General features: G+C 47.9%; 1 protein-coding gene across 2 annotated transcripts in view; it reads right to left on the reverse strand.

Moving 5' to 3' along the window:
• Positions 1-4,650: 4,650 nt before the first annotated feature.
• The window catches only part of EEPD1 (endonuclease/exonuclease/phosphatase family domain containing 1), a 48,896-nt gene continuing 29,340 nt past the window's right edge, over positions 4,651-24,206 (reverse strand). For both annotated transcript variants that reach the window (XM_034070014.1, XM_005145076.3), the window contains 6 exons: positions 21,260-21,311; positions 10,003-10,113; positions 7,580-7,714; positions 6,193-6,319; positions 5,201-5,395; positions 4,651-5,104 (listed from right to left, as the gene is read on the reverse strand). In XM_034070014.1, coding sequence (XP_033925905.1) covers positions 4,905-5,104; positions 5,201-5,395; positions 6,193-6,319; positions 7,580-7,714; positions 10,003-10,113; positions 21,260-21,311 — 820 coding nt within the window. In that variant the 3' untranslated portion in view covers positions 4,651-4,904. The remainder of the gene's footprint in view (positions 5,105-5,200; positions 5,396-6,192; positions 6,320-7,579; positions 7,715-10,002; positions 10,114-21,259; positions 21,312-24,206) is intronic.

The following is a 24,206-nucleotide window of genomic DNA, read 5'->3' on the forward strand; positions in this document are numbered from 1 at the left end:
TTCTTTAATGAAACAGGATGGAGTAAGCCTTTAACCTTATTTTACACTCAGGTCATTACCAGCCATGACAGCAAAGCCTTGAGAACACATTTTCTGATCCATAGGGAAATATGAGTAAAAGCTCTCAGTTGGCTAAGAGGTCTGAAGGCTCTTGAATGATCCCATAAAAGCAGCTGCCTCTCTGGTAGCATTGCAGGTGCTGTTGCAGCAGCTGCCTGGCTGCTTCAGAGAAGAAAATGCATTCAACAAGCATAAATTTACTAAACTTGGTTGTTTTCGAGGCAGGGACCAAGAACTGCAGTAGCCTTAATTTTGTATTGTCAGTATTGTTCAGGAGCTGGAAGACTTCAGCCTCCGTATGAAATAAAAGCCCTTCTTTCCTCCTTCCCCCCCTCCAGGCTGTGTAGCTGGATCACTGATGGCTTCTCTTTACAGAGCTGTGTTGAGCACACATGGGGCTGCAGTGCTATAGAACCATCTGCAGTCCTGCACCCATGGGCTCCAGGGTTTGGCTCCTTGGCCAGGAGCAGCAAGAAAGCTACACATGGCTGAGGTCGAGTCAAAGAGTGCAGTCAGAAGATGCCTTTAGAGTAAATGGGGCAGAGATCATTTGAGCTACCCTATGGAAGAATCTGGCTGACTTGGCTGCCCCAGGGCTGTGCCAAAGGGACAGTCCTTTGGGAGAGGGACCATTTTGAACTCTTTCTTACAGAAACAATCCCTGCCTTCCTCCAGAGACTTCTGCATAAGCAAGGTGCTTTTCCCTCTTCCCTGGTAGTGATGTATTATAATCTAAGTGTATGTACATAACGTGTCCTTGAAACCAGGAGGCTGTGCTAGTCACCCTTCTGTGCCACAGAACGCCATGCCTGCAGTCCTCCAACAGCCAGCTGAGTCTCTTGCCACTCCGTAGCCCTAAAGACTACCACAGACCTTTTTGCTTTACTCAAAAACCTGCATCACATTCCTTCAAAGCCATAGGTGCCATTAAACTTCTTTTCCTTGTTATTCTAGGGTTAGATTTGCCTTGTGCAAGGTTGGAGCCTGGAATTGCTCAGTATCAAAGGAATACCATAGCAACAGACGAAGCCGTCAGCTCCTTTTGGCATCAGATTTGTCCTTCCCCTTTGGTAAAAGCATTCCAGGTTTTGAAGTGTGGCTTTTGTAAGTTTTCCTGAAGTTCCTTCTTCCCCTGGGAAGGGGCTGGTTACTCAGTCATGGGACTGAAGCTATGTAATGAAGCACATGGACAACAGTGCACATGAGCTCATGTCACTACACTATGATGGTATCAAAGACGTGCTGACAGCCCCTCCTAGCAGCTTGGTGCAGTTACTTTGCTGTGTATCCACATTTCACTGCTTTGGTGTTATTCCTATACAGAACCCTGGTCAGTGGTGGAAAAGCCTCCCTGTTTCATCAGGCCAATTTTAAAATACATTTTATACAACTTACAAATAAAGATAAATGAAAGAGTGGTTGGGGTGAGAGAATTGAAGTGTTACCTTGTGTTGTGTGAGCGCGTTACTCTCTTTTGAGAGCACTGGCTCTATGGCTACTTGAACATCCCATAATAATAACGTTATTCTCAGCATCCTTGCTCAGACATTCCTCTACCCTTCTTAGGGCCTTCCATGCTGCAGCTATGTCCTACAAGTGCATCACTTCTGGGAGCCCCAACACAGCTCCTGCCTGTCCACTGGCATGCTCCTGCATGTTTGCAGTCTCCCACACATCTCCCTCACCACCCTTTGAGGCTCCTTCATGGGTCCTTGGCTGTCCCAGGAGCAAAAGAAACCTCCTTCCTTCTGTTCTGAAGCACATGGCTGAGTACCTCCGCTTACACCTTCCCAGCCTACAGCCCTGCCCATTACATCCCTACTTTCCTCCTGCAGACAGAAAGGAGCAACAGCTGAGACAGGCTTATTTCTAAGCATAAAGCAAAGCATGGTGCTACAGGCAGACATCCTACTCTCTCCAGGCCAGAGGTGATCGGCAAGGAAAACCAAGGTGCGTATCGGCTGACCAGTATTGCCACCCTTTGGGTCTCCACATGTGCTTCCATGCATCCCTCCAGGCACAGGGCAGAAGGAAGCACAAGTGTTTCCCCCCAGCACCTTCCTGACCCAAGGGAGCACCTGGGTGCATGAGGACAGGGGGAAAGGTCCCTTTAAAGCAGGTGAGGAAACCTCACATGCAAAGGGGAAGAGCAGCATGACCACAAAATGACTGGGAACATGAAGAGTCCTGCAGCTGAAAGCATCAGGTTAAGGTTCCCCCACATGAGTGTATACAAGAGTGCCGAGGTGCCCAGCCAGGCACATACTGCAAGTGATCTTGGACATGGAACTGATGGAACAAACCCAGAGGGGGACACGAGGATGATCAGGGGACTGGAGCACCTCCTGTATGAAGCTTCCCCACTGCTACACCAAGATCCATTCAACACAAGGCCTGGTTCTTAGAAGCTCAACCCCAACACAGTTCTTCAGCTGTGTCTGCCCCTCAGAGGTGTTGAGCATCTCTCATGGTTCCTCCTGTATCAAAACCCCTTTACTTTCAGTTGGCTCGCAGCACTGCTTGGTGCAGTGACACTGCAAAGCCAGGAGACCAAACAGATGCTTGCCAAATGAATCCTCCTACAAAGCCCCCAGGATAAAGCAGAGGCTTTGCCCCGAAGCAAACAGGTTGGGACAGATAGGAAAGAAGAGTAAATTTGGCTGTGAATGCTTTAAGAGCCTGCACTGGGAGCAAAGAGGAGAGGCCAAACACCAGGTGTACCCCCCTCAGCCTCGCTGAGCAGGGCACTGCTTTAAGGTTTCATTCCAGCAGGCTCAGAAAGGTCATAACTCAGCCTAAAAACCTGCAGGGAAGATTCACTGCTTCTGGGCCCCCTGCCTGGTGCTGCCAGGGCAATGCAGCTCCTGAGCACTTGGGTGGCCTAGCTGCTGCTGCTGTTCAGGTTTGCTCCCACCTCTTCAGCTTCTGAACCACCATAACAGAACCAACGCTCTTGGGAACTCCAGAATCCACCATCCTTACAAGCACCTCATCACCCTCCAAGGGTGTCACACACACAAGGCAAAGCAAGCTTTTTGAACCTAGTGAAACCATCAAGATAGAGGCACTGCTGATTCCCACCATGAAGTAACCAGGTACATACCTTGTACTGATGCTCCATGCAAGGCAGACCTCCATGTAGGTACCAAACTCCTCTGTCCTCCTTCCTCTGACCACACAGGACCCATCTTCCTCCAAGGCAGCTCCTTAGTCACCCAATAATCACCTTTCCAGAAATCCCCTTTTCTCCCAGCAGCCCCATTGACCCTCCCTACAGCTGACATGGGTTATGAAGCTCTGCTCATTCTGCCCACCATCAGCCTATGCTAATTGGCAGCTCATCAGCCACAACAAACTCCTGCAGCAGTGAGTGCTGCTCTTTGCAGACCATCACCCTGCACACACCTGCAGCAGGTTAAATCTGATCTGGCCCTTACGGGTTTTGTTTCTGGAGCTGAGGTCATTTCAGCCTTCGAACATTCATATGTAAGGGAGAAGGACAAAGCAGCAGCCAGGATCCAGAATGGAAGCTGGAGCTAAGCTCACTGGCTGGCTTAGTGAGCAGGGACAAACGCCTGCACCTCCCCTTTCCCACAGGGAATGCTGAGCAGGTAATTTGGTCTGGTAACTCTGAGTCATTCACTTAACCCCTTGAAATGTCAATGCTGTCTCCCTCAGTCTCAGAGTCACACCCAGACCATTTCACCTTCATCCAGGCTTAGTTTTGTCAGTCAGAAAAGCTGTCTGAAATCTCCAGCTGTGTGTGTCTGCACCTGAGTTTATTCAGCTCTTGTTACCTGAAATGAGATAGTAGGTTAGAAAGTCAAGAAAACACTGCAAGAATATGGCACTGTTTTGCTCTCAGCCTCTCAATCACATCTCCTTCAGTATGGCAGTGCTGCCATCAGTAGTTTTCCCTTTGTAGTCCCATGGGCTGTGCCCCAGAGCTTTTCTTTCTGCTCAGCAGCATCATGAGTGGCCACCTGCAGCCCGGAACAGAAGGCACTGGGCAGCTCAGCACATCTCACACTCAACCTGTCACTTTTGCAGGTGCTAAATTGTTTTTCCTTATACTTTTCCCTTCCAGGTCACTGCTTATTGATTGCTGCTATTGAAAACTTCTATGAGGGTGGCAAGTGTGATGCTCCATCCCACGGCAGCTTGCTGACCACAGTCCTCCACACCCAGGGCATGCACAGCAGGAAAGCTCCTTAGAAGCAGACCCCATCCCTGCCATGTGCACAGTGACCATACACTGTATTCAGACTCCCCATTGTGGTGCCTGGACTTACACAGCAATGCAGCTCAGGATGATCCAGAGGCGGAAACTGAACACCTGTAAGCCAATCATTGGGCAAAGGTTTGTACAACACATGGCTTTGCAGAGACGACGTGAATGTGAGCCCGTCTATAGACCCTCCCGCTGATGTACCACTGCTTTGTCCCCAGTGCAGAGCCAGTTCCTGGGCTAAGACCCAGGCTTACATCTCCTCCCTGATGCCAGTTGCAGGACCAGAGGACAAGGAACAGAGACAGTTTCCCCCCTCACCTCCCCATGAAGCCCTGCTCGGCTGTGCTGCAGCAGAGACCCTGCACAGTATTAAAAGTACACTTTATTTCCTGTACAATTCTCATCCCAGTCTCCAGGCGTGGGGAATGTCCTCTGTGTCCCCCAAAGCGCTGCCATGGGGCACCCCACAACTGTTCAGAGGGGGCACAAAGACCCGACCACCAAAATCAAGTGCTGATGCTCCCCAGGCACGGGGAGGAGAGTGGGAAGGAAGGAGAAGGGGAGGCAGCCTCCGCCTGCTCCATGGGGAGCAGATGGCACCCTCAAGTTCACGTCATCGTTCGTGCTTAGCGTGGGAGTCATTGCGTTCCACCGTCACCCCGTTCCCGTTCCGCGTCACCTCCTTCCTGCTCCAGTCCTTTTCCAGGTAGAACTCGGCGAGCACGGGGCAGTGGTCTGAGGCCACCCCACCCCAGGACCAGTTATCAGGGATCCATGGGTTTGTGAGACCTTCACGCACGACAGCCCAATGGCCTGCATGGGAAAGAGTCACACAGACAAAGGTGTTGCCCACGACTGACACGTATCACTTGCTAAGGGTTCCATGACCTCCCTAAAAAGCAGCTGTACCTGTGAAAAGCTTTTTCAAGCTCCGGCTGATCCAGATGTTATCCAGTGACTTGGATCCTTGTGGGTTCTTTGTGCTGATGTTGGTGAAGGTGCTGGAAGGGACCAGGTGATGGAACTTCTCCTTCCTCAGTATGTCATGGTCGCTTGTGTCTGGGGCCTGGTTAAAATCCCCCAGGATGATCACATCTTTTTCTCCTAGAAACCAGGAAGAGCAGGGATGAATGGGAGGAACGGACATCCATTGCTTAAGTACAAGAGGAAGGGAGGATAAATGGGAGGAGGGAAAAGACAAATGCTGAGTAACAAAGCTGATTTGACTCTGAACTCGTGGCACAAATGCTGCTTAAAGGCTGTTTCATTGGCTGTTTGCTCCCGGCTTGCTCTGCCATTCCCGGCGCCCAGGGATGGACCTCCTCGCCCGGGGCTGTTGCTGTAGGAGCAGCCGGGAGAGGGAGCGCAAGTTCAACACCAAAACCTGTTCCGCTTTGTGCGGTGTGTGACAGGAATTGAGGCTGGAGAGCAGCGAGATTGACAGCGTCTGACTCCCAGACCCACATACCTCAAACCATGCTGCTGCTTGCTAAGATGCAACGAAAAGAGAGCGAAACCATTCGTGCTTCCTCTGCCCTTTGCAGGCCACAAATCACACTGGAAATGACACAAGGTCCCTCCCACAGACTGTACTGTCCCACAAGGACCCAGAGCATCCATCTGGGAGGACACAGTGGCACACCTCTCCAGATGTGGTTCTACACTGGCTGCTCTGAGGCTGCTGAGGATCAGAGTATCCCAGACCGGTTTGGGTTGGAAAGGACCGTATGCTCATCCAGCTCCATGCCCTGCCATGGGCAGGGACACCTCACCATAGAGCACGTCACTGGCCCTGAGCACTGCAGGGCTGTTTGTGAGGCTCAGGCTGAGGCAGGCTCCACTTCATGTATTCAAACCCCTTGGATGCCCGTGGGAGCCGGCAGGACTGAGCCCGGCCCCACCTTTCAGTGTCTCCTGCAGAGTCTGTGCAAAGGCTGCCAGTTTGTGGCTGTCGTGGTTCCTCCCGGTGCTGTCGGCCGCCGGCAAGGCCAGGTGAAGGTTAACCAGCGTCAGGTCGTTCATCCCTACCTGCGGAGGAAGGAGGAGAAATCAGTGCCGTGCACGCAGGGTTAGGGTTAGGGAGGTCACAGAGCCGAGGCACGCGCCTGTTCCCAGTGCTCTTGGGTGACAGGACAACCGTGGCGATGTATGTGGTGGGTTTGGTTTGCCTTGGCCTCGGGAGGACGAGGGGGAAGGTGTTTTGCAGCTTTGTTTGCACTAACGTGACCCCCTCCCATCTCTGGAGAAACTGGTTTGCATGAGATGGGCAAACAGCTTCTCTCCACCACGGCTGCAGAAAGAAGCCAGCTGCTTATGGGAGTCAGCTGATGCAAACCCAGCTGTTAATAAGCTACAAATAATGCTGTGGTCATTACATGGGCTAATTACTGCTCATGATTAGCCCTGGTCTGCCACAGAGACTAACCAAGAAGCTTAATGTACCTTGAAAGCAGCTGTTGGCTCTATGCAATCTTCTGCTTACCTTCAGGGACTGACCTGGCATGAGTAATACTTACTCCTAATATTGACCCATTAACATTATTAATTAATATTATTAATAATTATTTATTTACTAATAACTATTTTAGTAATGTTTCTCACAAAGCATTACCAGAGATGTCAACTTCCCTAAACAGGATCCCTCCATCACAGCCTATGTGGAGATGGGCTCTCTCTACTTAGATATTCACTCAAGCATATAGAATCATGGAATCCCAGCCTGGTTTGGGTTGGAAGGGACCTTAAAGCTCCTCCAGCTCCAACCCCTTCCACTGGAGCAGCTGCTCCAAGCCCCTGTGTCCAACCTGGCCTTGAGCACTGCCAGGGATGGGGCAGCCACAGCTTCTCTGGGCACCCTGTGCCAGCGCCTCAGCACCCTCACAGGGAACAGCTTCTGTCTAATATTTAACTTAAATGTACACATTTTCAGCTCAAAGCCAGAGCAGATGTATGGGAACAACTTCCCAAATGCACAATGTTCTTTTAGATGGGCTCAGCCTACTGAACCAGCTTTAAAATGGAAACTCTGCAGTATGCCAGCAACATAAGCCTGAGCCTCTCTGGAGCACTGTGCTTTCTGTACTTACATATCTATATATCTATATCTATCTCCATCCTGCCTACACTTATCCCCTCCACCTTTCTATAACCAAGCCATGAGACAGTGCTGAAATGATGAGTTAGAGCCTCACACAGGTTTTTATCTCTTAGAAGACCGTGTCTCTGCCCACCCTTCCCAAACACTTTAACCAATGCTGAGCAAGGGTCCCTTGGCACAACAGCAGTTACCTTGAAATGTGCGAGATAAGGGTGAGGGTACGAGTGCTTGCCATTGCCATTAGTCTGTGGACTCTCCTGAGATGAGGCATCTTTCAGTTCGATGCCAGCTGTAGTATCCCAGAGGAAGCCGGAATATTCAACTCCCTGGAATTACAACCAAAAAAGAGAGTGAAAAAAGCGAGTAGTAAGAAGGTAAAACCAAACTGTTTGTGTAAGCCTGAGCTCAGTGCCTCATGGCCTCTCTGGGTGGCTGCTGGGGCTTTGGAAGATGATGCTGTGTGCAGTTGTTCCTTCTCCCCATGCCATATGCCATTGCACAGGCTTCTGCCACCCACAAACTGAAAGCATCCGGGCTCCTTCAGTCTCTTGGTGTGTGATCTGATCTAGACCTCTCAGCTCTGTCAATCTGCTCTGTCTCTTTTCCAGCTCTCCAATCCTTACAGCTCTTTCTATCATCCTGCATGGGGTTTTGGTTTTGATAACTTCAGGATATGAAGCTGGCATCCCACCCTGCTTACAGCAGCAGCGGTAGCTAAAGCAAAGCCTGTCAGCCTCTCCTCCTATCACCCAGACACCATCTTCCTTGGTATCATTCAAAGCCACTTCCCCCAGTTAATCACAGTTAAATCCAGCACAAAGAGGATTCTTTTCCTTTTCAGCTGCAATAAACAAGTGTTACCTGCTCTGCTGACTTCCCATGAGCCTTGAAGGAAAGTATTAAGGTGCCTGAAATCACCTCTAGAACACTGACACTACTGCACCAGTCACAAATCTGAAGTCTGAAACTGCTATAGGAAAAGATGGGGAAGAATAAAGCTGCTGACCATTGCTCTTTGCTGTTTCCTGGCTCCAGATTTCACATCAACACGGTGGTCAAAGGCAGTCTGTGGTTGAAGGCACGAGGAAGCAAACCCCATGGAGTGTCCTGATACCAGCCTTGCACTCTCTCAGGGCTACACTATTCCTGCACTGCACCCGTGTATGCAGTGTTCCAACTGCAGGGACTCATCAGCTAACCCAAGGGGTAGAAGAGGCTTCCCCTGAGTGGAACAAGCCCCACCTGCAGCACAGCCTGGATCTCTGTTAGAGCAGCCAAAGGAAGAGACAGCGGAGAACATTTCTGTTCTGAGCTTGGCCACTGACTTCTCACGTAATTCTTTCTTACACCCCTACCAGTAAAACAAGGCAGACGATGGGGTTTGTTCACTCAGGCAGTGGTCAAAGCTTTCACTGTTATCTTTGGAAGCAGAGCTCAAGAAAGAACGGACTGAAGGCTCTGGAATTCACATGGAAACTGTGAGACAATTACCAACAGTTCTTGGAAAAAAGAAAAAGCAGAGGGAACAACTTGGACAAATGTGCACAGCTCTTAAATCCAGTGCTTTAATAACTGGGCCTAACAAGAGATCCCAAAGGAAAACTCCAGCCAGGAATAAAGATGTGTTGAAGGGAACCTGCACTCTGCATCGGAGTTAAGTGTGAGCTGTGGTAAACCTTGGACACACTCAGACCCTCCAAACTCTCCTAGTGGTAGGCAGAGCCCAATCCTTGCACTGCTCAGGTGGTGGCTTTGGGTTAGGGTTTTGTTTGGGATTTTTTCCCCCCATTTTTGGGTTTCCTCCAAAGGGCAATGATAGGAAGTGCACCCCCCACAACATCAGTCCAAAACCAGCGACCAGTGGCACAACCTGGTTTGGAAAAGCCAAACTAAGGAAACATGAATTCAAAGTAGGGCGATTACGGGATACAACCGTGGCTATGTATTTACTAACGCCAGTGTTCAGAACAGATGAAGACAACCCCATGCACTGCTGACCTATGTGACAGGTCTTGGTGCCTGCTTCCACCCCACAACAACATCCACACTGCAATAACTGCACCATGAGAATGATCCCATTCGGCAGCAACAGGCTCCAGCCCCAGAAGGACCTTGCCTGAAAACTCATTAGCATCCTCAAAGGAAAGGAATAGAGATTTTCCCTTGGGAAAGGCTGCTTTTGGGCACCGTTAGTGGTGCACCCAGTGTAGCTATACCTTGAACATGGGTAGCAGGTGCAGCTGTCACCACCTTATAAATGAGTACCTCACTGCAGTACATAGGTATATTCCCACAGCAGAAGATGCTGCAGGGAGAAGCACAGTGCAGACTGCCAGGGGCTCTTTCTTTGTCCAAATGTGTAGCCTTCCTTCTCTGTCTGTGCACCATTTTCACCCACCAGCACACACTTTCCCCCTTACAAGTGTGCCACAGGCTGAGAAGAACAATTCCTCCACACGGATGAATCGAAAGCTCTAGGAACAGCCAGCTTAAAACACAAGCGGTGCAAACCTTGCCAAAACAGATTTGCACAATGTTTTACCTTAAACATCCAAAATATGTCCTTGGTCAGAGAGGAAAAAGGAGCAAAGTTCAGACCTGGGGATTAATGTACCTTGTGTAGTTGGCCTGAGGGCTTCTCGGAAACAACACCCTTCCAACATCCTCTGGGGCCCTTCCACTTGCGGATGTTTGGCAGCGTCGGCTGGTTCAGCTCCATACAAAACTGGAGAGAGGAAAGGGAAAAGGGAAAAAATTAAAGAGATCAGCTTTGTAGGGCTTGGAAGAAACCCTGCAAGATAAGGCAGGGGTAAGACACAGACAGGCTGTGCTCCCTGCCCTCCCCAAGGCTCGCAGAGGAGGTGGGACACACTGCAGCCGACCCACCCCCGTGGACAGCACTTGGAGATCAGTAACAATGCAAGAGCTCAGTGCAAGTGCTGCAAACAGAACGTTGTCCCCTCAGACCCTTTTCTATTCCCCTCCACAGCTGCTTGCTTGGCTGGAATGAGGTTTCCTCGGTGCCACCTCCGGAGATGCTGCCTGGACCGTATCCCACCCTTGAGGGGCTTCACGCATGGCTGCTGAGCTCTCCCCAGGGCAGGAAGCCCCCGTAGCGTGCCTGGCTCCACTCCAACACTAAGGCTGCCAGCACTACACAAGAGGAAGGGTGCTGGCATTTGGGTGAGCATCTTCTGCTCGAAAAGAGGGTGTGCTACTCCTAAACCTTAAGGGAAACCAAATGTGATGCAGGAAAACAACGTCTCAAGGCTTAATCAATTGCACATTTCTAATTAGCCAGTGATTCCTCTCTGGAGGAAGCTCTCATTGCAGACCTGGTGTCAGAGCAGAGGCTTTAAGAAGGGCGAGAAGAGAAGGAACAGTGAGGCAGAGCTGCCGGGGTGAGCCTGTTGTTATGGCATGGTACATCTCGGTGCTGTAACAAAAGGCACTCAAAGCAACTGCCTGTTAATTGCCACAGCAGCTTTCAGGCCAAACGTAAAGGTAAACAGCAACTCACTTCATCAAAGCAAAGGTGATTTTGGTTCCCCTTAACCAAGAGGAAAGAGCACAAGAGAATCAATATCCCACTTCCAGGTGTCACATCTACACAGGTCCTTTACCTTTGACTCTAGAGGGAGCACCTTCAATGAATACGGGAGATGGAGATAAAGCTTCTTTCAATTCCTCATCATTTCAGCTATGGTTGGGTGTCATATAGTAAAGATTTGACATCGTCATGGTGAAAGAGCCTTGTGGTTTGAGTGTGAGAGCTGTAGTGTGGAGGATGCACTCACAAACTACATTCAGAGGAACCCTGTCAATACCGTAAAGGAGAACCAAGGTGGCCCTATGTTAAGATATAACATTTTTCACATGCCCATTCAACTAGACCCTTCTAGGAAGACTTCATTAAAGACTGCATAATAGTTATTTCTTGTGCTGTTCAAGTACAGATATTACATAAAGGCAAATAAAACTGGGTAGGCAGATGGGGCTGCACACACAGAGAATTGTGTTTCCAAAGGAGAACAGCCCCCTTCCAGGGAATCAGGTTCAGTCTCAGCCATAACCATACACTGATGTTGGAAAAGGTTTTTTGCTTCTTCCTCTTGTACATAATTCTACAATGAAGTTTGAGCTGAAGAACTACATTCATATATGCTTATAATGGAAACCTCTGGGACTGAGCTTCTCAGAGGAGATCAGATGAGGAGAGCCCATTTTTCAAGCTCAACTACACAAAAGACTAGAAACCAAGTTGTACAAGTCCACTCTGCATGCATCAAATGGAGGTAATCTGGGTCTGCAGAGAGGCACCACTGCTCATCTAAGAGCATGAAAGCAAAGCACCAGGGTCTCTGCCATTCAGGCACCCCTGGGGTTATGTAGCAGCCAAAAGATACTTGGCAGGACTGGAAAGGTTTTCAAACCGAAGGTATCATTTCCCCCATAAGGTATCAGCCCCCCCATGAGCTTGGCTGTGCTCTGAACCAGCCCATGGATGTGAATCCAGCTGGGCACACGCCTCTCTCCTGCCATTGCTGTGTTCCTCACCCATTGTGCTTCATGAACATGCGGGAAACAATTCTGCTGATAAGCTTAACATTATCTCAGTTATCAAAAGTGTGTCATGATTCCTTTCCATGCACAAACCTGGCTGAATCAATGCAGAGGAGGGGCTTTGAGCCAGGCTTTACAGGCTCAGCTGGGGAGTGGCAGGAGCAGAAGTCTGTGCTTCCAAGTTATTTGATTTCCTTTTTAAGTACTTATGTTGGAAAAGTTGAGCAGCGAGTTCCTACACTGCCCTCCCAGATGCATTACAGCTCAGCACAGACACCCAGATGCTTAATTCTTTGTAATAGCTAAGAGGAAATTACTTGAGCCTTTGAATACATGAGTAGCAAAAGCCAGACTGTAGCCCACAAAACCAGTTCTTTGCTCGCCTGCAATCACAGTGTTCCCGGGACAGCAATGGGGATCATTCCCTGGCATGTTCTCCCACCTCCATCCTAAATAAAGTGATTATTTATAGAAACAATGTCTTTTTATAGATCTTCAAGAGGAAGACATTGAAACCTTTGGTGCAGAGCAGCAAAACAACAACTGGAAGAGGCAGCACAATAACTCTCCTCACGCTCCAGCACTTAAGTGCTGGAGCCATGATAGAGGAATTACGGGATGCTCAAGTACCTATTGTCAAAACAGGATATGTAACATCTTTCAGGCAGTATGGGCAGCTGTCTTCACAGATGCTTGGTGGAAATCTATACTGCCCTTTCCCTATGGAAGAGATCACTTGCATTTGCCATCCTCCATGTAGGGGAAGTTCTGTGGGGTTTTCATTTCTCATGTTTGCAGTCACAAACTGAGCTTTTTCCTGGACTTCATGGGACAGACTAATTCTGCAGAAGACATTTCCTGACCACTTCTTTTCCTACTCTCGAGGGTTCTTTAAACATGATACAGGAATTCAGGCTCAAGAGGATGACCGCAGTCTGTGCAGTGTATTCTTGAAGCCTTTTCAAGAGAATGTTTTCTTCTGCATAATTAAGCACTATAATCATTAACAGCGATAATGGCACGCTAAGGGACCTGCTGTGCTGTAAAGCAGAAGCCCTCATGCCTACGGGGCTACCTTTTCCATCAAGCTGCTTTTACGAGAAATGAGTAGTTGAGTTCAAACCCTTTTGTCACATTCATAAACCATTCTGCTCAACCGGTTAGCTGTGCTAAAATCAGAGCCACCCCATGACCGAACCATTTACTTGTTACTGTGCTATCTGCTGCAGACATTCCTGTGCTTTTCCAAGTTTCTCACCTCCAATTCATTACTTCCAAAGGCAGATGGCAAGTTTCATTCTGCTGCCACTTTTACAGGGGCCTGCAGGGACAGGCCAAGGGGAATGGCTTGAACCTCCCAGAACAGGGAAGACTGAGCTGAGCTCTCAGGTAGAAGCTGTTCCCTGTGAGGGTGCTGAGGTGGCTGGCACAGGGTGCCCAGAGCAGCTGTGGCTGCCCCATCCCTGGCAGTGCTCAAGGCCAGGTTGGACACAGGGGCTTGGAGCAGCTGCTCCAGTGGAAGGGGTCCCTGCCCGTGGCAGGGGTTGGAGCTGGAGGAGCTTTAAGGTCCCTTCCAACCCAAACCAGGCTGGGATTTGTAATTCTGCCAGCAGAAATACCCCTCTCTGGGAACACGTGTGTGCTTAGGGAAGGTATCATTGGGATTAGCAGGACAAGGCAGCAACCGGGAATCAGAGGCTTGCTGGGAACCCCTCTGATTTCTCATTTCATTTTTGTTTATTCCCTGTGGTGATTCCTTCCTCATGAAACCTGAAACTCAGGAATTGATTTCTGCGGTGGGGTGTAAAACCAAACCACCGTGAGTACAACCTTACCCAGTAACTACACAAAGGGACAATCAGTTTATCAGAACCTAGCTTTTTATATGGAAAGCAAACAGAAAACCCTCCTATGAAACACAAGACCTGAAAGTGCTGAGAAATAGTTTCTGGTGTACCACTGAACATACCCCAAACAATAAAAACCAGCCAACCAGTGAGCTACATTGATTTGCCAGGATCTGAATCTCCTTACATGCACATTGCCTTTGCTCAGAGGAGAAGAGGAGGTGAAAGAAAGTGTACTAATACAAAAGAAGAACAGAAAGGGAACAGGGAATCCACAGTTTTGAAAGTTATTAGTCAAGGAAAGCTGTTTAAGCACATAACGTAACAGGGTCTCTCTCCATTCCCAGGATAGAAATGCACTTGTTTCTAGAGCTGTAAGCAAGTGAGTTGGGTATTTTACTTAAAAGATTGTGCCCTTCTGGCATACACCTGGTGGTAAAGACTTACAGGACTGCCCTGATGTGCAGGATGAGAAGGAATGGAAGCAGTATGCTAAGAACTGGTGTGACACAAGGAAAAGGCACAGCCCTTATTACTACAAGGTCACAGTTTGGCCACCTTGACAGAGATTTCCATCAGGAATAGTTATTCACTGGGTATTCTACTTCCATACCTTTCTTTCCCTCTGTTACTGTTTTCCCCAACTGATTTTCATCCCTGCTTTGAGCAAACATTCTCTCTCATGGTAAGAACACAAAAACAAGGAAGAGAAAAATATATACTATGAGTCACAACCATTGCCAGCCTCAAATATTTATTCTTCCTTCAGGCATTGATTATGCCATCGTACAGAACACTGTGCCATCTTCTGCAGAGTCACCTGAATCTGTCTCACATCCCATTCCGTTCGTTTTGGGGGGTGGATGCCTATTATTAGGAGCACCTCTTCAGTTTCTGGCATTAGGACATGTTATTTCACCATTTATAAAAACACCTATACACTTTTTATGCTCTTTTTCACATCTCTAAATGTAAATTTAAAGAGCCCAATCTGACACTGATTCCTCTCTCAAATTGCACATTCTTTATTTATAGGTTACCATAAGTAATAGATGGCTCTCTGCCTCCATTCACTAGCACGCTCTCCACAGAGCCTACGGGACTGTCCTGCAACCCTGGCCAAGGTTCCGCTCTAACAGATGCAATGGACTCTGGTTCCCCATAGAGAACATATGTATCACTTAATCCATATAAGCTACCAAAAAAATTATTTGGGCTCAAACTAAAACACTCTTGCTGCTATGTTAATCCATTAAAAAGGAAAAAAATCAACCAAAACACTGCTGCCCAAAATTGCTGACTATCCAAAACTGGTCCTGTTCTAGGAACTCACTTTGTCCTCTGCCATCTTAGATCCATAGAATGGTTAGGGTTAGAAAGGACCTTAAAGCCCATCTAGTTCAACCCCCCCTGCCATGGGCAGGGACACCTCACACTAGGCCATGGCACCCAAGGCTCTGTCCAACCTGACCCTGAACACTGACAGGGATGGAGCATTCACCACTTCCTTGGGCAGCCTGCTCCACTGTCTCACCATCCTCACAGGGAAGAACTTTCCCTTATAGCTAACCTGAACTTCCCTATTTAAGTTTAAACCCACCACCTCTTGTCCTATACCACTACAGACCCTAATGAAGAGTCCCTTCTACAAGAAAGCCATCAAATGAAAGAAAAAAAGGACTAAGGATCCCTATCACTTCTACTACCCACAAACAAAACTTACACACACGCCACCAACGTGTTTGCTGTTCCTCCTTGTTCTGGGAGTACAGAGAATGAGTTTATTGATGGGTAAAGCTCGCTGTCTGGTTCAGAGATAAGACTAGGTGCCTCACAAGAGAATGCCAAGCTAGTATGACAAGCAATCTTCATCCCACCACCTCTCAGAGAGGCACAGCCATGCTGTGGAGCAGAGGAGGGCACCTCCTCAAGGACAGCATTTCATGTGCACCCTATGATTTCTGTACAGTTGTGTTTATTGGAGGCCACTGATCATCAGAAAACAGGTTGGCAATGCAACTAAAGAGAAAAGAAAGCCAGCCCAGACCAAAGACACCAGAGATGCTCACGTATGAGAGCCTCTGCTTCCAATCCTGCCCACCGCTTGACGATACTCTGCAGCAGAAGGGCCTGGAGAGAAAACACAGTCATAATTCCCCTGCAGAGAGGAACTGAAAGCACCAGTGAGCAGGCCAAACACTGAGACCCGACTCCATCTCTCCTCTCTGGAAATGGGGAGCAGGAAAACTAAGCAGCACCAGGGCTGGAAGGGAGTGATCAAAGGTCCTGACAAAGTCATGGGCCAAGTCTCCATCTCCTTTTCCAGTTCCCCAAAAGCCAGACTGCTGTTCCTTAGCTGACTTTAGCGGACATCCAAATGTACTTCAATTTCAAAGGAGTCAACCTCTTTCTGGAAAGGATAATTCTAAGAACAGCCAGTAAATATAACTCATTTATAGCAACTAATTCATTTGTTGCCAAGTGCCTTGTAACCGTCTTTAACCAACAGCTCTGAAGTGAAGCAAGATTGCAAGATGGGGCTTGCACTGTATTATCACATCTAAAAATATGTTCCCAAAGACTCAGTCCTGAGCTAACTGCATTTCTGGGGTACAAGTTTGCTGCAGTAAAAACAATCCACATCAAAGAGGAAGGGTTGTCTCGGCTCCAGGAGAGTGCCTGGGACTCAGGAGGCTGAGGTTCACTTCCCAGCTCTATTTAGAGTCAGTTACCATGGGTAACTCTGCCAAAACTGTGATTTCCTTGTAACTCCAGCACAGCTCCATAGACAGGGATAACAACCATTCTTCCCTACCTGCCTGCACCTGCTGTGTGATGGCATTCTCCAAACAACTGAAGCACAGCAACAGGACATGATATTTTGGCTGTGCAGGCAACAGATGCATTCCAGGTGATCCAGTCCCAGCAGCTGCAGAGCTCAGACAGCTGTGGCAGACCCTCAACCTGCACGCAGTGATGTCAAAAACCCTTCCCTGTTCTTTCTTCAGGAGACATTGATGGTAGCTCCCACGCCAGCGCCTGCTGATACACAGGGAATAACGTTTGCCTGCAAGGGCAGCATTGACTTGCTTTCACCAAGGAAATGGTGATGGGCCAAATGCTGCCCAGTGACCAGCTGCTCCATGTCAAGGCACGGTACAGCTCACGTCCAACTGCCCTGGCAAGTGCACACACAAACGTATTTATATCCACACAAATATATTTATACCCACACAAGCAAGAAGCGACGTGCCTATGCTTACCCCTGAAATGGAGAACACAGCCTCTTCCAAACACCAAAAAGCTTCTAGGGATAACCTTTCACAAATAAACAACCTGCTCTGCTCCGAGAGGGATTTCAGAAAGAACAGACATTACAATGGGCTTAATCACGATTAAACACTGATCTGGCTCCATCTACTCAAAAGCAGACCAAAGATAAATAAAAACCTGCAGCAGATGCATTTCATACTGGAAATTCTGGAACCTCGATTGACGTCACACTTTTTATGTTCAGATAATATCTGGAGGAAACAGATCAAGAAAACAAAAGCAAATTCTGAGTTAAAATTCTCTGTGTGCTGTGTAGAAAGAAGGCAGCTACAGCAAGGCATGCACAGGGCAGCTCAGCATTTCACAGGCCTGGTTTTGACTGTAGCTGAAGTGGCACTATTAGGGCAATGCCACTAGATAGGATCAAGTATTCTCTTTTGTCCTCATCTCTTGGGTCCTACCCTGTACAAGTAGGCAACATTAGTCACTGCATTTTCCCTCAGACAGAAGCTGCTTCAGATCAGTGACAGGCGGTGATTTTCTTGTACTAAAACAATGTCACCTGCTCAGTATCTACCACAGCTGGCGTTCACTGATTCCCCAGGCAAAACATGAAAGTCCTGCTTGATGGGAAGGGGTTGCCTGTAGCGCACATCTCTCCAATACAGACATCTGGGCTTTCCTATGGGTGAGGAAACCCAGGAAACAGATTCCACATCACAGGAGACAGCTCCAGCCATTAGTACTGCTGTGTGAGGTGGGAAAAGTAAAGCAACGAGCACAGATCATAGGGACTGCTTGCTTACAGTGCTGAGTTTTCCATTTCATTTAACAGGGTAAGGATATTGTCTTTGAAGAAAGAGAAATACCCTTTTAAATGAGGGGGGAATCTACGTGGAGAAGAAAGCTGATCAGAGTTCTCTCATTCTATCTTTCAACTCTTCATGTCCACATAAGCCCAATGGGTGACCACGTAATGTTTGGCCAACAGATGGGAGATCCCTTTCTGCACTAAGAGAGCCAGAAGCTAATCACTGCCTCTCCTGCTGCCTAGGGAATGTATCCATCCTGTGCTTCACAGCTACAGGAACTCTACTTTCAAACACCAGGTGAGACTTTCAACCCTTTTTATTTGTGACCTCCAAATCTTCCCCAGTGAGGGTGACAATCCCCACACAGACAACGTAAGCCCACTGATAATGACTTTGTTCTTCTCACTTGCTTTTCACTGACCTCTTGGACATAGCTCACAGTGCACAAATTTGCCACCACTGGCACAAACAGACCTTGCTAGTGAGGCCTATCTTGCTTACCCTATTATTTTCAGGCTGCAAGTTATCACCTACTTCAAGAACATCACCCTGAATGTAACCACAGTTCTCACCCCAGCTCCTACCATGCTTCAGCCCACCCACTGTGTCTCTCATGCCAGCCTAGATCCATCCCTTTCACCTTCAAGCAGAACAATCATCACTTTGCAGTTGGATTCCACACTTGCACGAACTGCAGATGAGGGTTACACGAGCTGCACTTCCTAGATGAGAAGCCACCAGACTGCTCTCGGTGGAATCAAGAGGACAGTCCTTCCTCATCAACAGTAACAGCAGATGCACTTGCTTGTTAACACACAAATAGGAAAATCATGGGTTGCTGTTGCTTTTACCCCCCTAAAACCTTCTCAAAGCTGTCAGAGGGTTACTAAATATAAGGCTGCTGCACAGATCACTTAAAATTGCTCAATAACCTACTTCTGAAGGAGAAATGAGGGGAACACTTGACAGAATGCAAAGAGTATTTTTAGATTCATCTTCAATGGGTGGCTCCTGCTGCACATCCCACTGGGATCAAGCACCAGTGCCAACAAATGTGCTGGCATACCTGTTGCCTGTGGAAAAGGACTACCGAGTTAACCATCAGAACAGCAAACAATGTGAAATGTCACCTGGCGAGGCGGTGCAATCTGTTACTTGCACAGATATCTTTTTAAGCTACATAGACAGTGTGTTCCTCAGGGGAAATATGTTGTTCCCCTTCCCAAAACAGGTACAAGTAACACTTGCCAAGGAGGATTCTTCATCTGCAGTTAAGGACTTCCCAAACCCAGAAATAACACCTAGACTGAGTAAAGTACTGGAAAACACCCTGGGGCGCGAGTTCCTGGGGAGCTCTCCCAGAGCTGTGCCTCTTCCCCAGGGAAGATCCATCTGGCAGTTAATAGTAAAATACTGCTATTTAATAATACTCTGTATTCCTGCAATACAATGCAGGAAAAAAACGATTTACAAATACAAAGCTCAGCGTGTGCCCTCAAAACCTGACTCTGCAAGCAGGCAGGACACGGGCTTTTGTTCTTGTCCACCTCTCCCAACCCCCTCCTGTATTTAAAACCCAAAGACAGCAAATTTATCTGAACTTCCATAATGCCACCCTGGTATTTTCCAGAGCACTAATCTGGCCTTTTACATTCTTTAAGCCTGGCATTGTATGAGAGCAGATATCAAATATTCAGAGAGCTCAATTCAGAAAGATCCCTTTTCTGAGGCTGAGCTTCTCTGAAGACTGGTGACATTTCCTGCAGAGCTCTGGGCAATGCCTCCATCAGCCATTCCCACCAGGCAAAGGGCACTCACCCTTCCCAAGTATGTTTTAGGAGGTGTTGGGCTGAAAGGAGGTGCAGGCCTGAGAGACAGGTGAGAACTGTACAGGGTGTGAGGTGCCAGAGACATGGACTGCTGTGAGCAATGACAGTGTGTATTAACCTGTTTTGCACTACGAGTGGTTGAGAACCATATCTTTGCATGCAAGAAACCACAGCATCACCTGCCTAATCATCTGTCACTGCCCTTCAACAAAATCCACCCCTCTGGGTCAAAATCAGAGCTCACAACACCCAGTGAAGAGATGCCTCTCTTGAATTAACCGGGTTGTACATCGCACCTCTGTGAAACACCAACCCAGCAAGGCTGAAGCACCCGCAGCTGCTGCAGTTCATCCTACCCAGTATTTCTAGAGTACCTTAGCAGATGCAGCCTTACCCAGTGCTGCAGGACCTTCTCCTTCACACAGGCAGGATGCGCTCCAGGCAGGAGAAGGTTTCCTTCCTTCCTTGCCATGTCACTCATAGGAGCTACTTGTGTCAGCACCAGCTCACTACCTGCCACAAAAGCAGCAGTTTCCCCAGCAGGGCTCTGAGTTTGGGGTTTTCTTTGAATCCTACCAGGTCTCTTGTATTTCCATGCTGCCTCCCAGCTGGCTGCTTTGTCTCCTAGATGAAGGTGTGGGACATGAGTGGAACCCACCAGTCCTAGCATAGATACTGGACATACAGTCCTACCCTCCAGGCCAGCAAAGTCATAGACTGGTAAAAAACACACCACACAGGAGGAAATGATCTGGTTTGCAACACCAGGCTTCATTTACAAACCCTCCAGCTGGTTTTGCTCTATCTGCAGGTGGGATCTCAGGCTGCTGAGACACTTTGGTTAAGCTAATGGGAGGTCTTAGGCTCTGGATCACGGGGATGCACCCTCTGAACATCGCCTGGATGCAGGAAGCCATCAGCTCCACACAGTTCCTGCTCTCTGCCTCCCCCTCCTCAGCCATGCATAGGCTGTTTGCAAACCTCACCATCCCTGGGACAGTGATGGATGGCACATCCCTCAGCTCCCTGGAAGGCCAGGCTTAAAGGCAGGCCTATCCCTGCACAAGGCAGACAGGGGGAGAGCTGAAGCTAATAGACACCATATACTCAGCTGGTGCTGTTAGGACCAATGTGTAATAGTTGGCTGCTTTGATCTGTTTATCACTAAATTAAACCATATTCTTGCCAAGGCACCTCCAGCCATTCTTCTGAGCTGGATGTTCAAAAGGGGCTCCTCAGCCACTCAGTCAGGCATTCATCTTTGTTGGTTCAAATCATCTACTTAGCTGTTAGCAGGAGCTGGTTTCAGGAAAGCTCATATGAGCAGGCTGGAGGCACTGCTCACCCCAAGCCCACTGCAGAAGCAGAAAACACCAAAAGCACGCCATCCACTTGGATAAAACAACATCCCTCTGACCTCACATACTACATAGCTAGGTAGATGTCCTATTTTATGCTGCATGACTTTCCATAAAGCTGGAAGCCCAGGTAGAACAGGGTTTTAAGAGCTTAAATGTATTAGCATAATTGGATATGTTTTAAAATACCTTTTCCAGTGCTTCTCTATCGACCAGCTCCTGTACAGCCAAAAGCTTGATACTGTAAGAAAGAACAGAGAGAAAGAATGAATCACTCCATTGCAAGCATTACAGAAATACAACTTACAGCAGAACTGAAGCTCTCTTTTCATCCTACACTTCACAAAGCAGCCTATAGAAGTAGCAAACAAGATTTTCTGGTTTCCAACTTAAAAGCATGCCTGAATTCACCTTACAGGGGAAGTGCATTAGTCATTACATTTTCAATACCTTAAATGAACAATTAAGGATCTTCTGAATGATAAACATGAAGGAAGACTCTCAACATTTCTATTGGGTTTAGTCAGCTTTGTTCTTCAGTAGCAAGAGGTTTCTTCAGGGGATTTACAACATCATATATTAAATACAGTAACTAAGACAACCCAGCCCAAGAAACTTGAGGAATAGATGAGGGAAAAGTGCACAACTGCTTGAAAGTAGGGTAAAAAGGTAATCCCTAATTACTGTTCTTGTAATGCCATTTGCCCATCAAAACCAGATTTCTTCACCTACCAGATCTTTTCTAAATTCACCCCTAGGAGCTACATCCTGCCCATCGAGTTTCCTTCACCTCAAAAAGACTGGGAGTTACCCAAGCAGGATTTTGCATCCACCTAAGAGCCAGGCATCTACTTTAAGATGACACAGCTGATATTCAGCCCACCTGAGCTTTAGCTCTTCACAGCTTTGGTGCCTACTTCAAGCTTTAGATTGACTATATGGTTAATGAAATGAGAGAGGAGCTTCACTTCCCCAGGGCAGTCCAAGCCACCTACCAAGTCTGCCAAAGGATACACTTGGCCATGTACTACAAGAAGTTTTATCCATCTTTCAAAACCTCAGAGTAATGCTGCATAATTCTTGAGCATCCACTGACATCTTAAACATTAATCATGTAAATCCATCCTGGAATAGCAGTTGGCAAAACAGAGCTTTAGTCCTGTCCTTCTACTGGGTTACAATGCTTTCCACTACAGGTACTCACAGCCTAAGCCCTAAACACAAATGTGCTTTTATTTTAATGTACTTCTAGCTTTCAGATGCCTTCAGAGCATCATAAAAAGCCAATGAATTATAAAATAGCTCCATACATTTCCAGCCTGTAGAAGCTATTATGACTAAGACAGAGAGGGTGGAGATAGCTCAGAAAACAACAGGATGATCAGGAAAAAGGTATTCCATTAAAGCCCGAGCACTACAGTAGCAGGGGGCACACGATTTTCTGTTACCATTTGTGCTGCACACAAGCATTCAGCTGAACTGGAAGGTGCATCATAAAACCCCACACTTTGCCATTCCCTCCTGCAAGCATCAAGGGGTTTGTTACACAAATCGCTTTTTCCTTTCTCCTTTTGAAACCAGAAACTTTTTGATTACTTGGTCATGAAAAGGTAGAATTTATCAACCAAGGCTGCTTCTACCAATTGACTGATTTATCTGCAGGACAGTAACTGAGAGAGAAGGAGGATCTCTACTAAAGCAGAAATGCAAAGACAGCCACCAAAAGTCAGTGCTGAAGCTCAAGACCTTGCTGTCTGCAATGGCACACTTGAGTACGCTGCTTATGTACTGTGGTGTCATGTCTTTCTTCATCTGAAACTCTGTTAAAAATACTCCCTGATTCCATTACTTACATGATCTATTTAACCAAAGCCACCGAATTTAATAACCTGGCACGCTCAAAATACATGAAAACATGCAGGGCTCAGGATGAGGGACTCCTCCAGCTGTACAAATATGCATCCATGATGTGCTGTCAAGGAAACACGGCTCCCTCTTTTCTTGGCCAGGGGTGATGCTCAGCCTCCTCCTCCGAGGGAATTCCTTTTGGTTTCCAGAAGATGAGTCACAGTGCTAGGCAAGTGCCTATAGCTACAGTACATTTCTGTTCCTTGGGGCAGCATCGCAATCCTTCCCTCAAGGTCTTCTTACTTAAAAACATAGCCTTGGGTTCCTCTCTCTGATCCCACATACCCAGGAATAATGTGAGCCTTTTTAGCAGTCTTTTACAGTACTACAAACTTGGCAACAGGTCCCTTGCTGGTTGGTGCATTCCTTTTCACCATGAGCCACTGTTTGATTTGCATTGAACTTCACTTCCCAGCTTGAGTTCACACTACCCATAAAACCCCATCTGCTCTTGCAATGGGGATGTCAGGAACTTCCTAAGAACCAGCTCAGGGTCATCTGCCTGCAATCCAATGTGGCCGTGGCTCTACAGCAAGCCAGATGGCATAGACACAAACTACCACACAAGTCAGATGCAAGAAACATCATGCAGAATGCACCTGAGGAAGAGAAGCTGCTTCCTCCAAAACCACTTTGAACAGTGCCCCAGTATCGGGGTAGGATTACAGCCAGCTTCTGCACAGCACTAGAATTGCAGCCATTAGGAACACAGGTCACTTGGCTGTCAGCACTGAAGGAGAAGGTCTCCAGACCTCAGTGACCTGTGTCTGCTGAGCTGACCCCAGAGAGGACCTGAGGCTCCCATTCAGTGCAGAATGGGAATTCTGAGAAAAAGGGGAAGAGAAGTGAGGAAAACGAGAAGCATCAATCGAGTGATCAGCAGCAGTGAAGCACTGAGTACCTTGGTGGCATCCTACAGAAGCTGCTAGGCACTGTGATGCAGGGCGGCTGCGAAAGCAGCACACAAGATCCCAGCTGGAAGCTGGCATGCCGAATGCCTGCATCTTGGCTCTCTGTGCCCCGTTAGCCTGCAGAGGGCTGGTGCACAGGGAGTCTCCGAGCACACCAGAGAAGCCACATTTGCTGCCGCTTTGCTTACAGAGCAGAGCTCCTCTGGCAGCACCTCCTGTGTCCCATGGATCCGTACCCCACATCATCTCCAACCCAGCTGCCACCCAGCAGCGATGTGAGCTGAGGATTGGCCTCAAGTTGCTTTGCAAGCTCATGC

This window comes from Melopsittacus undulatus, chromosome 1 (genome assembly GCF_012275295.1).
Source record: "Melopsittacus undulatus isolate bMelUnd1 chromosome 1, bMelUnd1.mat.Z, whole genome shotgun sequence".
NCBI classification, from domain to species: Eukaryota; Metazoa; Chordata; class Aves; order Psittaciformes; family Psittaculidae; genus Melopsittacus; species Melopsittacus undulatus.